General features: G+C 45.2%; 1 protein-coding gene across 1 annotated transcript in view; it reads right to left on the bottom strand.

Annotated features, from left to right (window-relative positions):
• Positions 1-8,252: 8,252 nt before the first annotated feature.
• Positions 8,253-18,085, bottom strand: part of adgb (androglobin) — a gene marked incomplete at both ends in the record, with an annotated part of 103,495 nt that continues 93,662 nt past the window's right edge. The window contains 5 exons of the mRNA XM_084151415.1: positions 8,253-8,444; positions 8,779-8,962; positions 16,783-16,900; positions 17,046-17,136; positions 17,309-17,464. Coding sequence (XP_084007541.1) covers positions 8,253-8,444; positions 8,779-8,962; positions 16,783-16,900; positions 17,046-17,136; positions 17,309-17,464 — 741 coding nt within the window. The remainder of the gene's footprint in view (positions 8,445-8,778; positions 8,963-16,782; positions 16,901-17,045; positions 17,137-17,308; positions 17,465-18,085) is intronic.

The following is an 18,085-nucleotide window of genomic DNA, read 5'->3' on the forward strand; positions in this document are numbered from 1 at the left end:
ATTGCAGGCAATGTGTTGATAGAACTTCGGTAGTGTTTTCCTCAGATTGCTTTAATAAAGTCTCCAGCTATAATAAATGCGGCCTCAGGATATGCAGTTTCCAGTTTGCACAAGGTCCAGCATAATTCCTTGAGAGCTGTCGTGGTATCGGCTTGCGAGGGAATATACACAGCTGTGATGAAAACCGAAGAACATTCTCTAGGGAGGTATTGCGGTCGGCATTTGATTGTGAGGTAAACTAGGTCAGCTGAACAAAAGGACTTCAGTTTGTGTACATTACCACAATCACACCATGAGTAGTTAATCATGAAACCTACTCCTCCGCCTTTCTTCTCCCGTAGAGTTCTTTATTTCTATCCGCACTATGTATTGAAACCCCAGCTGGCTGTATGGACAGGGACAGTATATCCGGAGAGAGCCATGATTCTGTGAAACAGAGTATGTTACAGTTCCTGATGTCTCTCTGGAAGGAGATCCTCGCCCTGAGCTATCTACTTTATTGTCCAGGGACTGAAGCGGTGGATGGTGTGCACGCCTCCTGAGTCGGACTAAATGTCCACTGCGAATACCTCTTCTCCGCCGGCGGCATCTTGGAGCAGCCTCTGGGATAAGTTCAATCGCCTTGAAAGGTACGAACAAAGGATCCAATTCAGGGAAGTCGTATTGCTGGTCAAAACGCTGGTGAGTTACCGCCTCTCTGTTATCCAAATGTTCTTTCTGGCTGTATGTAATAACGCAAAGAATGTTCTGGGCTAATAATGTGAGAAATAGCATAATTTTTTTATTAAATGCTGCAAATTTGCTTAGGCGCCTGGAACAAGGCGGCCATGTCTATCGGCGCCATCTTACATTCAAAATCCTATTTTCCTCAACCCTAACCCTTCACCTATCCATAACCCCAAATCTATACTAGATGGCGCCGGAGAAGAAGGCTGCCGTTTTACAGCCCTCTAACCAATTGTACTATTATGTGTGTTTTTTCGCGTTATTTGTAATTTATTCTGTACATAATGTTTCTGCCATCGTCTATTATAACCAAAAAGAGCTTCAGGATATCAGGACAGCGATTACTCACCTCGTATTGGACGAAGATTTTTTCAAGGCCCAAATCCCCGTCATTCGCAGGAGAAAGAGATGGAGATATCGTGGACGTAGGTCGGGGTGCCTTGTAAAGATCCGATGGCGAGCGAGTAAACTGCCTCTTCCATCAATCCTATTAGCCAATGTTCAATCATTTGAAAATAAATGAGATGACCTAAGATTACGGTTATCCTACCAACGGGACATTAAAAACTGTAATATCTTATGTTTCACGGAGTCGTGGCTGAACGACGACATGGACAACATACAGCTGACGGGATATACGCTACATCGGCAGGATAACTCCGGTAAGACAAGGGGTGGCGGTCTGTGTATATTTGTAAACAACAGCTGGTGCACAAAATCAAAAACTATGGAAGTCTCGAGGTTTTGCGCGCCTGAGGTAGAGTATCTTATGATAAGCTGTAGACCACACTATTTACCAAGAGAGTTTTCATCTTTATTTTTCATAGCTGTCTATTTACCACCACAAACCAATGCTGGCATTAAGATTGCACTCAATGAGCTGTATAAGGCCATAAGTAAACAGGAAAACGCTCATCCAGAGGCAGCGCTCATAGTGGCCGGGGACTTTAATGTAGGGAAACTTAAATCCGTTCTACCTAATGTCTACCAGCATGTTAAATGTGCAACCAGAGGAAAATAAACTCTAGACAACATTTACTCCACACACAGAGACACATACAAAGCTCTCCCTCGCCCTCCATTTGGCATATCTGACCATAACTCTTTCCTCCTGATTCCTGCTTATAAGCCAAAACTAAAGCAGGAAGCACCAGTGACTCGGTTAATTAAAAAGTGGTGAGAGGACGCAGATGCTAAGCTACAGGACTGTTTTACTAGCACAGACTGGAACATGTTCCGGGATTATTCAGATAGCATTGAGGAGTACACCACATCAGTCACTGGCTTCATCAATAAGTGCATCGATGACGTCGTCCCCACACTGACCGTTCATACATACCCCAACCAGAAGCAATGGATTACAGGCAACATCCGCACTGAGCTAAAGGGTAGAGCTGCTGCTTTCAATGAGAGGGACTCTAACCCGGACGCTTATAAGAAATCCCGCTATGCCCTCCGACGAACCATCAAACAGGCAAAGAGTCAATACAGGACTAAGATTGAATCGTACTACACCGGCTCTGACGCTCGTCGGATGTGGCAGGGCTTGAAAACTATTACAGACTACAAAGGGAAGCACAGCCGCGAGCTGCCCAGTGACACAAGCCTACCAGACGAGCTAAACCACTTCTATGCTCGCTTCGAGGCAAGCAACACTGAAGCATGCATGAGAGTACCAGCTGTTCCGGATGACTATGTGATCACGTTCTCCGTAGCCGATGTGAGTAAGACTTTTAAGCAGGTCAACATTCACAAGGCCGCAGGGCCAGACGGATTACCAGGACATGTACTCCGAGCATGTGCTGACCAACTGACAAGTGTCTTCACTGACATTTTCAACATGTCCCTGACTGAGTCTGTAATACCAACATGTTTCAAGCAGACCACCATAGTCCCCGTGCCCAAGGACACTAAGATAACCTGCCTAAATGACTACCGACCCGTAGCACTGACGTCTGTAGCCATGAAGTGCTTTGAAAGGCTGGTCATGGCTCACATCATCACCATTATCCCAGAAACCCTAGACCCACTCCAATTTGCATACCGCCCCAACAGATCAACAGATGATGCAATCTCTATTGCACTCCACACTGCCCTTTCCCACCTGGACAAGAGGAACACCTACGTGAGAATGCTATTCATTGACTACAGCTCAGTGTTCAACACCATAGTGCCCTCAAAGCTCATCACTAAGCTAAGGATCCTGGGACTAAACACCTCCCTCTGCAACTGGATCCTGGACTTCCTGATGGGCCGAACCCAGGTGGTAAGGGTAGGTAACAATACATCTGCCACGCTGATCCTCAACACAGGGGCCCCTCAGGGGTGCGTGCTCAGTCCCCTCCTGTACTCCCTGTTCACCCATGACTGCATGGCCAGGCACGACTCCAACACCATCATTAAGTTTGCCGACGACACAACAGTGGTAGGCCTGATCACCAACAACGATGAGACAGCCTATAGGGAGGAGGTCAAAGACCTAGCCGTGTGGTGCCAGGATAACAACCTCTCCCTCAACGTGACCAAGACAAAGGAGATGATTGTGGACTACAGGAAAAAAAAAGAGGACTGAGTACGCCCCCATTCTCATCGACGGGGCTGTAGTGGAACAGGTTGAGAGCTTCAAGTTCCTTGGTGTCCACATCACCAATGAACTATCATGGTTCAAACACACCAAGACAGTCGTGAAGAGGGCACGACAAAGCCAATTCCCCCTCAGATCATCAAAAAAGTTATACAGCTGCACCATCGAGAGCATCCTGACTGGTTGCATCACCGCCTGGTATGGCAACTGCTCGGCCTCCGACCGCAAGGCACTACAGAGGGTAGTGCGTATGGCCCAGTACATCACTGGGGCCAAGCTTCCTGCCACCCAGGACCTCTATACCAGGTGGTGTCAGAGGAAGGCCCTCAAAATTGTCAAAGACTCCAGCCACCCTAGTCATAGACTGTTTTCTCTGCTACTGCACGGCAAGCGGTACCGGAGCGCCAAGTCTAGGTCCAAAAGGCTTCTCAACAGCTTCTACCCCCAAGCCATAAGACTCCTGAACAGCTAATCATGGCTACCGGGACTACTTGCATTGCCCCCCCACCCCCACCCCATCTTTTTACGCTGCTGCTACTCTTTGTTGTTGTTGTTTTATTTAACTTTTTTTATTAAAAAATAAATGCATTGTTGGTTAAGGGCTGTAAGTATGCATTCCACGGTAATGTCTACCCCTGTTGTATTCGGCGCATGTGGCAAATAAAATTTGATTTGATTTGATTTGAAATCTAACCCTAAACCCTAAAAAAGCATTTTTCCTTCTGGTCCTCACAAGGATAGTAAAAAAAAGTCCCTAAAGTAATGTTTGATCTCCTGAGTGACAGACAGCTGCCAATCCCACCCCAGGTGTGAGTGAAAGTCTTCCTCTCTCTCCTGTCTCTTCCTGTTCTACCCCAGGAAGCAGCTGGACGATCGATGGTCAGAACACAGAGATTCACCACAACGTGTCTCCACTCCACTATCCATCCATTGACCCCCCCCCAGGGTGGTTGCACTTGTTGTTGGGGGTTAACTGCCTTGCTCAAGGGCAGAACGGCAGATTACACCTTGCCGGCTCAGGGATTCGAAACAAAGATATTTCGGATACTGGCCCAATGCTCTTAACCACTAGGCTAGCGGTGGATATCCAGCATCCATTTTGTATGATATGTTACGAATTACAATTTGTATGATCTGTTACGAATTGCACTTTGTACAATATGTTACGAATTTGCAAAACGTATGATATGTTACAAATAATGCTAGCTAGGCTAGAGGTTAATGTTAGGAGTTAGGTTAAAGGGTTAGGTTAGGGTTAGGGGAAGCTAACATGCTAAGTAGTTGCAAAGTTGCTAATTAGCTAAAATGCAACAGTTGTCCATGATGAGATTTGAACACGCAACCTTTGGGTTCCTAGACGTTCACCCATCCAGGCTGACCAACCACCCTACTTTCGTTTTTGCTATAAGTAACCTTCTGTCTAACCATACCAAATGTACCATATCATACTAATTTGAGTGTCCCGGATTTACATTTACTATGTTACGTCTAGTCTAGAAGACCAGGCTGGGAGGTCCAATGGGAATCATATCTGCAAAAAGAGATACCAAAGGATTGTCATAGCATTAACAGAGTTAGATTTTTAAAACACATTCTGATGAGGATGTGTTTGCTTGTCTGTTTGCAGCACCATTATGTATTTTCCTCAGCAGTGACCTTGTTGTTGTGTTCTCTCTCCTCCTGTATTTCTGACATTCAGGTATGTTCTTTTCCCTCTGTTTCTCACCCTCATTTCTTTTACATCTTGCTGTGCTATCACTCCTGTGTGTCCTGAACCCTGCTCCTTGACTGAGCATCAGGGGGAGGTGGGGGGGGGGGGTAACAGGGAAGTTAGAGCAGAGCACGATTACTGAGGTGAAGCTGTATCCAGGTCAGCATTTCTTTGCTGCTAGTCTGGGGTGCTGTCCAGCTTTCATCATCTTGGCGACGCCAAAGATGTGTGTGCGTGTGATAGTGAGTGTTTGTCTGCGAGAGTGTGTTAGGAGGTATCAGATTACTGCAGTAAAACCTCGCCCTCAATCCTGGAAGCCTACCTTCTCCTGTCTATGGTGCGATCGCTCCATCTACATCAAGGCTCTGGCACCCTGCCTCACCCTCCTCATCAAACAGGACTGAGAAGCAGTCCTCTCTCTCTCTCTGGTGACCAAAGACTGTACCCCCTGGATGATTTCAATTCCCAGAGGGCCATGCTGCAGCACAATGTGGAACCAGCGATCCAAATGACCCTCTCTCACCTCACTGAGCCCACAGATGAGTCAACCAACCAAATACATAAAATACAATGTAAAGAAAATGCTTCGAGATCTTGTTAAAAGTAAAGAAGATTCAGTACTTCATGTGTAAGTGTGTGACTCAGTAAATGTGTGAATGGGTCAGGAAGTATGGAGTCAGAGTGTATGGATATATTGACAGGTTGAATGAGTCATCCCTTTGTTATTCTCTCCCTGTCTGTTTCAAAGACTAGCAAGTATGAGAGAATACCCTCCGACAGGCCGATCCATGTCCTTCTGCATGTAGATGGATGACTCAACGATTCCTATTTGTCATGGTGCTCAGCAGGGAGGGAAAGGGGTTCCAAAGCACACACGTCACTCAAGGACTGCTCTGTCTGTGTGTGTGTTGCTCCTGTTTCACCTGATTTCATAATCCCTTTCTCCACGCCTCCAATTAAGCCCCACACAGATTCTCTCGTTACACACCGACACACGTTTAGTCAGACACACACACACACACACACGACTAGGCTAGACTAAACCTCCCTTCTGCTCAAGGTTGTTCCGTAGTTATCCTTCCCTCACAACATATTTATATCAAACCATAAACACAACAGCTGCCGACTAACAGACGGCTTTACAATTAACACACACGTCAACGGCAATTACACTGTTAGAGAATTTCATAATGAGGACAGGTTTGCCATCGTGCTTTTCATTGAAAGAAGGTAAACAAGCTACTGCATCTTGAGAGAGACACACACTCAACATGCAGGAGTCTGCCAAGCACACAAGGTTTTCCTGCACCTCAGTGGAAAGGGAAACAAACAAGAGAAAAACTGAAAATAACAATGATGATATGAAAAGGAGAAATGAAAAGCGAGGGAGAGCAGAGGAGAGCGAAGGGGGGAATGCTCTGTGCCTGGAACAGGGCTTAGTGGATTAGCTCCGTCATGCGGCTACGGGGTTGTGTTGGCTGGATGAGGCCTGACTGCCAGGCTGAACACACACACACACACGCATGCATGCATGCATGCACACACGTACACACACGTAGAAACACACACACAAACAGACTCACACACGTACACACAGATAGTCTGGACAGCACAGGGGTGTGTGAGTACACTCTCTTATTACTGTCTAACACTGTCTACCGCTAGGTAGAAGACACACTGACTCACATGATACATACATACATATGTAAGACTATTGTCACACAATGTAGAGGTCTGTGGTGACCTTGCCTACATTAACGACACGGTCATATAGTGTTGTTGTAGGCCATAGAAAATGCCAGAATTCTCCATAAGGATGCGTGAGGTGAGCCATCTACAACCAAACAATGGAATCGCTTTGTACAACCTTGCACTGCTGGCTCAACCTGCAACACACACACACATACATTTGCATGCATGAACATGTGCACTCACACGATCATTTCTTCTGAGCGCAGTGGCACAAAATTGAACTATTCATTATTGTCAACCTTGAGAATTCTATAGCATTTAGAAGGTGTATAGATTAGAGCGCTGATGAGGATTTATTAAGCATTAACACCAGTAGATGGCACCATTGTCCCTTTCATTTTCAATTTGCTTTCCCATTCTTCAGCAGACAGTCACCTGACCTGGACAACACTGACTGGGCTCTCCTCTCCTCAGGAGCCTGTTTGAATACTTTAGAAATGCATCCTTCCTTCCTACCTTACTTGAAGTCATCATGAATCTGAGTTGATTGGATTGGTGGAAGCAATACGGCAGCAGTTTGCTTTCACCTATCCAGTCACTTCTAGATCTGTGCTTAACTCAAGAGAACAAGGAAGGATGCATCTCTGAAGTATTGGACCAGGGCCATGGTCTACCTGTGAGAAGCTGTCCCACAGGTGTTGTTAAGATTGTTGATACAGGCGTTGACTGTGCTGTACCACTGTCTCTAACTCAGGGCATCAGAGCTGTGTCTGTCTATGATCAACAGATGATACTCGTAGTTCAAACATATTTCTCTGTTCCCTTCTACTTTCACAAAAGCTGGTTTGCCTGCCATCAACACTACCACACTACCATTGATCAGCAAAGTGGCTCATTGGGAATGAACCAAACCAGGCCGTAACACGATTGGTGCAGGGCAGTCTTAACCAACCAATCAGTCAGTCAGTCAGCCCACGGAGGTTTGGTTGCGCCCAAGACTTGTGGCTTCCATTGATCTGGTGATCCAGTCAATACTGTGACCTTCAAAACGGCTAATGAATATAAAAGTAAAAACAACAATGTGTAGGTGTTAAAGATGTCACTGACGTTCTCTAGAGGGAAGTGATCAATAGTTGAGGAAATGACTGGCGACTGGGTTCTGTGCATTTGCCATTTCTGTCATTTTGATGTTTGTGATATGTTTTCTTGCAATGGGCAATATGTTTCACTGTATAGGAGTTACAAGTAAGCAACCTGAGGTTTGAGTCCTCCAGATAGCTGACACATTGTTTTAATGACAGACAGAAAGAACAGACAACATTGCAACACTATCAGAATCAGACTGGAATAACAAATACATGTGAATAGCATTTAATGAAGCACTATTTGCAATAATAAATAATATTTTCTAAACACTGAAGCAAAAACACTTTAGGTGAATATTGCTCTCTATAAATATTGCTCCATATCATAATGACTGACTCAGATTGGCTGACAGTCAAGGAGGAGTAAGGGACAGTGATGGCGTACCCAATGGGATCACTTCTTCTTGCCGGCACTCTTGGCCTGCTTGCTGGGTTGCTGGGCGGCGTTCTTCTCTAGCTCCACCTGCCTGGCGGCCTCCAGAGCCACCTCCTCCTTCTCCTGACGACGAAGCTCTGCCTCCAGTAGCCGGTTTCGGAACACCTCCCGGGCCGCCAGCACATTCTGACGCTGTGCTCCCAACGCCACCTGGATAGAGAGAGGGGGAAGGGGACAAAGAAGGTGGAAGAGACAGAAGGACAGAGAGAAAGAGAGACGGTCAACTGATATCCTAGCCTCGCGAGCCTCCTGATCTCGCAAGCTTACATGAATGGCGACCCATTCATGTAAGCTCGCGTGATCAAGCAGCTCGCAAGACTACTGATATCACGTCCTGTCCCTTTTCCTCTCAAAGTCATAACAGTATGAATCATCGTTTTCTACAGTTTGTGTAGTTATTCTGTTTTCTGTGTTGTGTGTGTGTGTGTATGCGTGCGCAAGTACGTGTGCGTTATATGTACAACCCTATTAACCCTGTGCTGACCTGCAGGCCGTCGTACATCTCCAGCTGACGTCTCTTGAGCTCCTTCCTGTTAGCCTGCTCCTGCCTGCGGTGTTCCAGCACAGTGTCTCTCACCAACCTGAAGCCCTGGATTTGCTCTAAGCGCTCCCTCCGCTGGGCCTCCTCCATCACCTGGTCCTTCAGAACAGGAACCTTCCGCTGCCTCCTACACAGCAGAGCACAGCACACAGGGCAACATGCTTAGTTAGGTAGAATATCTGGGGCCATATGTATCAAGTGTCTCAGAGTAGGAGTGCTCAGTTAGGCTCAGTTTCACCTATTAGATCACAATGAAAAAGATGACATGGACAGGGGGGACCTGATCCTAGATCAGCACTCCTATTCTGAGATGCTTCGTACATACAGCCTCAAAATGGTCTATATAAAACAGAAGACATTGAAACAGAGAACATTTCCTTATCATAAGCTTTTATCTGAAGTAAGACTATGACACAATTTGAATAGAAAAAAGTAGAGGGAGCAAGAAGCCCAATGAGACAAATAGAAACGGGAACGCAAGGATAAGGCGAGGGAGTTCAAGAATGATCAAAATGATAATCCGCTGGAGTACACATTCCCCTCCCCTCCATAGGTGAACTCATGAACTGCATATCATTGGCCTTTCCTTATCTCCTATCCCAGATCCTACACCACCTTCCAACACACACACACACACACACACACACACACAGGCACCCTCTGTCCCTCCCTCTCTCTGAGATGCCCATCTATCCTCATATGGAAGGATAGATTACGCACTTGGCTGGTGTATGATGAGATGTCAGAAATAGACTGTAGGATAGTGCTGCAGAGTCGAGGTAACCGGTCAGGGCCAGGTATGACTGAGTGTAATATGTCCCCTGAGGCCTGGGGAGGAGGGGTGAGGTACTTAAAGGTAGATTAGAAAAGGCTAAATATGGCTGTCTATTTCCCATACACTGACCTTGATTAAAGAGGGGGGGCGGGGGGGCTAATGGACTTAGGATAGTTAATGAACATCGCCCTCTCTTCCCTCTGAGTATGTCTGAGTATGTCTGTGTGTCTGGAAGAGTGTGTGTCTAGAAGTGTGTGGGTGTCTGCAATTGTGTGTTTGCAGGTGTGTGTGAATCAGGGTGGGTGTCATCAGCCATTAACCAGAGGAGCAGACGGCGGCACACACACACACACACATTGGGACAAAGGGGGTGGGCTGGGGAGGGGTGAAGAGAGGGGCATGTCTCACAGGAGTGGCGGGCTCATTGGAACCCCAAAATAGCTCCCTAATTAATAAACCCAAATATCATCCCATTTATCATGTTGTGGTCAAAAGTTTTGAGAATGACACAAGTATTGGTCTTCACAAAGTTAGCTGCTTCAGTGTTTTTAGATATTTTTGTCAGATGTTACTATGGTATACTGAAGTATAATTACAAGCATCCCATAAGTGTCAAAGGCTTTTATTGACAATTACATTAAGTTTATGCAAAGAGTCTTTTTCAAGACCTCTGCAATCCGCCCTGGCATGCTGTCAATTAACTTCTGGGCCACATTCTGACTGATGGCAGCCCATTCTTGCATAATCAATGCTTGGAGTTTGTCAGAATTTGTGAGGTTTTGTTTGTCCACCCGCCTCTTGAGGATTGACCACAAGTTCTCAATGGGATTAAGGTCTGGGGAGTTTCATGGCCATGGACCCAACATTTCAATGTTTTGTTCCCCGAGCCACTTAGGTATCACTTTTGCCTTATGGCAAGGTGCTCCATCATGCTGGAAAAGGCATTATTCGTCACCAAACTGTTATTGGATGGTTGGGAGAAGTTGCTCTCGGAGGATGTGTTGGTACCATTCTTTATTCATGGCTGTGTTCTTAGGCAAAATTGTTAGTGAGCCCACTCCCTTGGCTGAGAAGCAACCCCACATGAATGGTCTCAGGATTCTTTACTGTTGGCATAACACAGGACTGATGGTAGCGCTCACCTTGTCTTCTCCGGACAAGGTGTTTTCCGGATGCCCCAAACAATCGGAAAGGGATTCATCAGAGAAAATGACTTTACCCCAGTCCTCAGCAGTCCAATCCCTGTACCTTTTGCAGAATATCAGTCTGTCCCTGATGTTTTTCCTGGAGAGAAGTGGCTTCCTCGCTGCCCTTCTTGACACCAAGCCATCCTCCAAAAGTATTCGCCTCACTGTGCACGCAGATGCACTCACACCTGCCTGCTGCCATTCCTGAGCAAGCTCTACACTGGTGGTGCCCCGATGAATCAACTTTAGGAGACGGTCCTGGCGCTTGCTGGACTTTCTTGGGCGCCCTGTGAAGCCTTCTTCACAACAATTGAACCTCTCTCCTTGAAGTTCATGATGATCCGATAAATGGTTGATTTAGGTGCAATCTTACTAGCAGCATTATCCTTGCCTGTGAAGCCCTTTTTGTGCAAAGCAATGATGACGGCACGTGTTTCCTCGCAGGTAACCATGGTTAACAGGAAGAACAATGATTTCAAGCACCACCCTCCTTTTAAAGCTTCCAGTCTGTTATTTTAACTCAATCAGCATGACAGAGTGATCTCCAGTCTTGTGTCTCTCTCCACACTCTCTGTGTTAACGAGAGAATCACTGACATGATGTCAGCTGGTCCTTTTGTGGCAGGGCTGAAATGCTGTGGAAATGTTTTTTGGGGATTAACTTCATTTTCATGGTTTTGCAAATAATTGCATTTCATCTGATCACTCTTCATAACATTCTGGAGTATATGCAAATTGCCATCATAAAAACTGAGGCAGCAAAACTTTTGACCACGACTGTATATATTTGTGTGTGTACGTAAAAAGGTCTGTCACACTAACGACCAGATTAGCCCTCCTCCCATCCCTGTTGGTCGCCCACGAAAACCAAAGCTAATTGTTTTTAATTAAGCCTGGGGCGCTAAGCCCACTGATATTTAGCAAGGCAGCTTCTAGAGCAGACAGACATACATACACAAAGGGCAGCTTCAGGGCAGACAGACAGACAGACACTCAAGAGAAGCAACCGTATTCACTATGGTCCATTCTCTGTGTGTGAACTGAAGAGATATTTGTGTCATTCTCAAAACTTTTGACCACGACTGTAGAACCAGCAGAGAGAGGAGAGGAGAGTGGGAGAGAGAAGAGGATAGAGGAGAGGAGATGAGAGAGGGTGAGAGAGGAGAGGAGAGAGGAGAGAGGAAAAAGGAGAGATGAGAGTGGGAGAGAGATGAGAGGAGAGAGGGGAGTGGGAGGGAGAGGAGATGAGAGGAGAGGAGACATTGGGGTGAACTCTAGAGGGAGCTCTGCTCGTACTTACTGCATTCACAACGTTGCCTGAAATCACTCACCCATCTCTACCAATGTGAACGTTCAACATCAGCATCAGCATCCTGCCCTTGTGTAGCTTCTGTAGCTGAGCGGTTGGGTGTACAGTCATGCCCTAGTGTAGCTACTTCCTTCAGTGTGTGTGTGTGTGTGTGTGTGTTTATATAATGGGTGGTAATCCTGAATGCTGATTGGTTAAAACCGCATTCCAGCAGGTGTCTATTCCACAAATTAGCACCGGCTATGACGTTAAAATGTCTATTTACTCTGTTCCATATGACTGCGCAATCCACTGTCTCATCAGCCCAGCCAGGCAATTTATAAACTTGAAATAAAAATGCAAACTATAAAATGCATCTAGACATTATCTCACATTTCTTTTAGACTAACATTTCGTTTTTCAACAGCGGAGATTTGTATAAACCTTGCTGTCTGTCTCTCCGACATTTGCAACATTGTTTCAATATTAACATTTGATCATGCCAGGTGAAATCTCGCCTCATTACTTCATTGTTATGGATGTATCCAAATAAATGTCACTAGAAAACAGCTTAAACAAATGCAAATGCAGCTACTTTACTGTTATTCTGGCTGCACTGTTAGCCGTAGTTGACTAGCTAGCAAGCAAGGGATAAGAAAGTTTCCAGCCAGCATGGCACCATAGATACAGAACAAAAAGACTGAACGACTGGGTTGCGTCTCTGGCAACCGAACCAATAGAATGAACGACCAGCCGGCTTGGATAGCAACCCTAGATTTGTGTCGGGACTATATCTCGTGGAAGGATGAAATTAATACATTAATAAAAATAATGCTTTTAATGAAAATATGTAAAGCATTATTTGAATATGTTGATAACCAGTTGTATAAAAGTGATAATGCCCTCAAAGCCTGTGTTTGGAGGATATACAGTGCATTCGGAAAGTATTCAGAGCCGTTGACTTTTTCAACATGTTGTTCCGTTACAGCCTTATTTTAAAATTGATTAAATTGTTTTTTACCCTCATCAATCTACACACAATACCCAATAATCACAAAGCAAAAACTGTTTTTATGACATTTTTGCAAATGTATTACAAATAACAACTGAAATATCACGTTTACATAAGTATTCAGACCAGTACTCAGTACTTTGTCGAAGTACCTTTGGCAGTGATTACAGACTCAAGTCTTCTTGGGTATGACGCTACAAGCTTGGCAGACCTGTATTTGGGGAGTTCAGGCCAAAGAGTTCAATCTTGGTTTCATCAGACCAGAGAATCTTGTTTCTCATGGTCTGAGAGTCCTTTAGGTGCCTTTTGGCAAACTCCAAGCTGCCTGTCATGTGCCTTTTACTGAGGATTGGCTTCCGTCTGGTCACTCTACCATAAATGCCTGATTGGTGGAGTACTGCAGAGATGGTTGTCCTTCTGGAAGTTTCTCCCATCTCGACAGAAGAACTCTATCAGAGTGACCATCGGGTTGGTATTGGTATTTTATTAGGATCCCCATTAGCTGTTGCAAAAGCAGCAGCTACTCTCCCTGGGGTCCACACAAAACATGATACATAATACATAACATTAATAGACAAGAACAGATCAAGGACAGAACTACATACATGTAGGGACACGTAGCCTACATATCAATACATACACACGAACTATTTAGGTCAAAAAGGGGAGAGGCATTGTGCCGTGAGGTGTTGCTTTATCAGTTTTTTTAAACCAGGTTTGCTGTTTATTTGAGCAATATGAGATGGAACGGAGTTCCATGCAATAATGGCTCTATATAATACTGTACGCTTTACTGAATTTGTTCTGGATTTGGGGACTGTGAAAAGACCCCTGGTGGCATGTCTGGTGGGGTAAGTGTGTGTGTCAGAGCTGTGTGTAAATTGACTATGCAAAAAATTTGGAATTTTCAACACATTAATGTTTCTTATAAAAAGAAGAAGTGATGCAGTCAGTCTCTCCTCAACTCTTAGCCAAGAGAGACTGGCATGCGTAGCATTTATATCAGCCCTCTGATTACAATGAAGAGCAAGACGTGCCGCTCTGTTTTGGGCCAGCTGCAGCTTAACTAGGTCTTTCCTTGCAGCACTGGACCATTGTGGTCCTCTGTAGCTCAGCTGGTAGAGCACGGCGCTTGTAACGCCAAGGTAGTGGGTTCGATCCCCGGGACCACCCATACAAAAAAAAAAAAATAATAATAATAATGTATGCACGCATGACTGTAAGTCGCTTTGGATAAAAGCGTCTGCTAAATGGCATATTATATTATTACAACTGGACAATAATCCAGATTAGACAAAACTAGAGCCTGCAGAACTTGCTTTTTGGAGTGTGGTGTCCAAAAAGCAGAGCATCTCTTTATTACGGACAGACCTTTCCCCATCTTTACAACCATTGAATCTATATGTTTTGACCATGATAGTTTACAATCTAAGGTAACGCCAAGTAATTTAGTCTCCTCAACTTGTTCAACAGCCACACCATTCATTACCAGATTCATCTGAGGTCTAGAACTTGAATGATTCGTACCAAATACAATGCTCTTAGTTTTAGAGATGTTCAGCACCAGTTTATTAGTGGCCACCCATTCCAAAACAGACTGCAACTCTTTGTAAAGGGTTTCGGTGACTTCATTAGCTGTGGTTGCTGATGCGTATATGGTTGAATCATCAGCATACATGGACACACATGCTTTGTTTAATGCCAGTGGCAGGTCATTAGTAAAAATAGAAAAGAGCAGAGGGCCTAGAGAGCTGTCCTGTGGTACACCACACTTTACATTTTTGACATTAGAGAAGCTTCCATTAAATAAAACTCTGAGTTCTATTAGATAGATATCTTTGAATCCACGATATGGCAGAGGTTGAAAAGCCATAACACATACGTTTTTTCAACAACAGGTTATGATCAATAATATCAAAGGCTGCACTGAAATCTAACAGTATAGCTCCCACAATCTTCTTATTATCAATTTATTTCAACCAATCATCAGTCATTTGTGTCAGTGCAGTACATGTTGAGTGCCCTTCCCTATAAGCATGTTGAAAGACTCTTGTTAATTTGTTTACAGAGAAATAGCAATGTATTTGGTCAACACACAACAGTTTGCTAAGAGCTGGCAGCAAGCTTATAGGTCTACTGTTAGAACCAGTAAAGGCCGCTTTACCATTCTTGGGTAACAGTTCTTGGTCACCTCCCTGACCAAGGCCCTTCTCCCCAGATTGCTCAGTTTGGCCGGGCGGTCAGCTCTAGGAAGAGTCTTGGTGGTTCCAAACTTCTTCCATTTTAGATTGATGGAGGCCACTGTGTTCTTAGGGACCTTCAATGCTGGCAACATTTTTGGGTACCCTTCCCCAGATCTGTGCCTCGACACAATCCTGTCTCTACGGACAATTCCTTCCACCTCATGGCTTGGTTTTTGCTCTGACATGCATTGTCAACTGTGGGACCTTATATAGACAGGTGTGTGCCTTTAAAAATAAGTCCAATCAATTGAATTGACCACAGTTGGACTCCAATCAAGTTGCAGAAATATCTCAAGGATGATCAATGGAAACAGGATGCACCTGAGCTCAATTTCGAGTCTCATAGCAAAGGGTCTGAATACTAACGTAAATAAGGTATTTTCAAAAATGTCTAAAAACCTGTTTTCGCTTTGTCATTAAGGTGTATTGTGTCTAGATTGATGAGGATTTTATTTTACTTAATAAGGCTGTAACAAAACAAAATGTGGAAAAACCAATGGGGTCTGAATACTTTCCGAATGCATTGTACTGGCAAGGGTGTTGTTAGGCACGAGACGAAGTCGAGGGCCGGCAAACCGTGCCAATATATCCTCCAAACATTGGCATCTTGTCATGCTGCTGTTTACAGCTCTAATGGATGCTGGGGTCGCGACCCCAGAGAGGACCAGAAAGAAAAGCTAGCGAGGCTAAACCTGCTGATGTATGGAGACCGGGAGGGCTGCTGAGTAGGCACGCACGCAAGCACACACACACACTCTGAAGGAAGGAGACAGTAGACGTTCTATCCACTATTACCTTCAGCAGAGGAAAATTAAACAGTGTCTTCAACAAAAACACTGAGTAATAGTGTACAGATCTCAGCTAGAGATTGGAATTCTCCTCCTCTCGCCTTCTACCCCTGTGACTCCAGGTCGGTGAAATGTGTTTCTCTATACACAACACAGAGTCCACAGACCAGCTGTATTAAAACTCCACAGATTATAACCCACTACCTTTGTCGAGGAAGGATAACATGTGAGGGTGCATTATCCATTCCTCGCACGCACGCACAACAGAGAGCCATGGTGCAGATGAAAACAGCTTGTCCAGTGACAGCAGGAAATGAGCCAGACCAGGCTGTGTATCACCTCCCGACCCTGCAAAGAGGGACCTGTACGATGGGCTAGTCTGGGCTGGTGAGGGGAAACATCTCATTACTGTGGGTTACTGAGAGAGGAAACTAGGGGACTGGAGGGGACTGGAGAGGAGAGGGCAGGACAGCTGGTTAAAGGGCTTCAGTGGATTGTACTCTATGGGCCAGGGAGACCACTCTTCCTCTTACCAAACTGGAAAAACTTATCACCAAAAGCCGTAATGTAGAGGAGTGAAAGAGAGAGAAAGAGAAAGAGAGTGAGGGGAAGGGAGGAATGAAGGAGAGTGCATTGTACTGAGAGAGTGAGATACCTGATGAAGGGGGTGTAGTCCATGGGTAAGTAGGGCTGGGAGGGATCTGGTTGGCTGAGGAGAGCCAGCTCCTGATTGGACGGACTAATATGAGCATCAGGAGACTGGGAGTGGATAGCTGCAGGAGAACCAGAAATGGACACATCACTAAACCTATTGTTCATAACAGGTGAACATTCCTTTCATCAACTGTTCTACAAAATACTGTATAAAATGAAATACTCAGGTCACGTGTGCGTAGGTGAGTTTGCAGAGTGTGGTACCTGGATCTCCACTCTCTGTCCTATCAGTGGGTGTGTCTGCATTGGCCCCACATAGGAGTTTGTTAATGAACTGTAGTCTGGACTGTAGGGCCTGAAACACATTACAACATCCTCAATACTGTTACACATCTATTACTATTGATTAATACTCAATCACCATATAATGAGAGAGAGAGAGAAGAGAGAGAGAGAGAGAGAGAAGAGAGAGAGAGAGAAAGAGAGAGAAACAAAAAAGGAGAGAGAGACTATAGAGTTTGTTCTACCTTGATACACCTGCCAGGCTCAGCGGTCTCCCAGGCCTGTTTCATAGCTCTGATCTCATCCAGTCTCTCTGTGTCCTTCCTCACCTCGATGACCTCCGCATCACACTGGTCACTCACCACACGCAGTGTCCAGTAAGGCTTCGACTGGTCCAGGCTCTACACACACACAGACGGATGTGAACACACACCCAAACACACACACGCTCACACACGCACACACATTGCCTTCATAAGCTTCAGAGGGAGGTTTCAGATATCTCCTGATATCTCTTTCTTATGGTGCTATAGACAGCCCTTCTTGCATAAAGAGAGAAGAGAGACAGCTCCAAGTCATGATGTTTTCACCTGTCTATCTCATCCATGCACATAATGGAGGATCATTTCTCAGCTCATCTATTCACAAATCATATCCTCTCTCTCTCTCTTTCAGCTCGCGCTTCATCAACGGTGCAGCAAAACAACGGCAACGTCAACATTTACATTTTGTCAAGGAGAGCGGTTTTAGAGAAATCTGCCTTGCAAATCGCATTGTCTTCAGTGTTTGTGACAAAGAGGCAGTGGAGAAAAGCAATTATGAAGGGAGCAGAGCATGGTCAGAGCTGTAGTTAGATCTATTAAATCAATACAGGCATGCCTCCTGAGTGGCGCAGCGGTCTAAGGCACTGCATCGCAGTGCTAGAGGCATCACTACAGACCCGGGTTCGATCCCAGGCTGTGTCACAGCGTCTTCCGGGTTAGGGGAGGGTTTGGCCGGCCGGGATGTCCTTGTCCCATTGC

The sequence above is a fragment of the Coregonus lavaretus genome (assembly GCF_964263955.1).
Source record: "Coregonus lavaretus genome assembly, chromosome: 33".
Lineage (NCBI taxonomy): Eukaryota > Metazoa > Chordata > Actinopteri > Salmoniformes > Salmonidae > Coregonus > Coregonus lavaretus.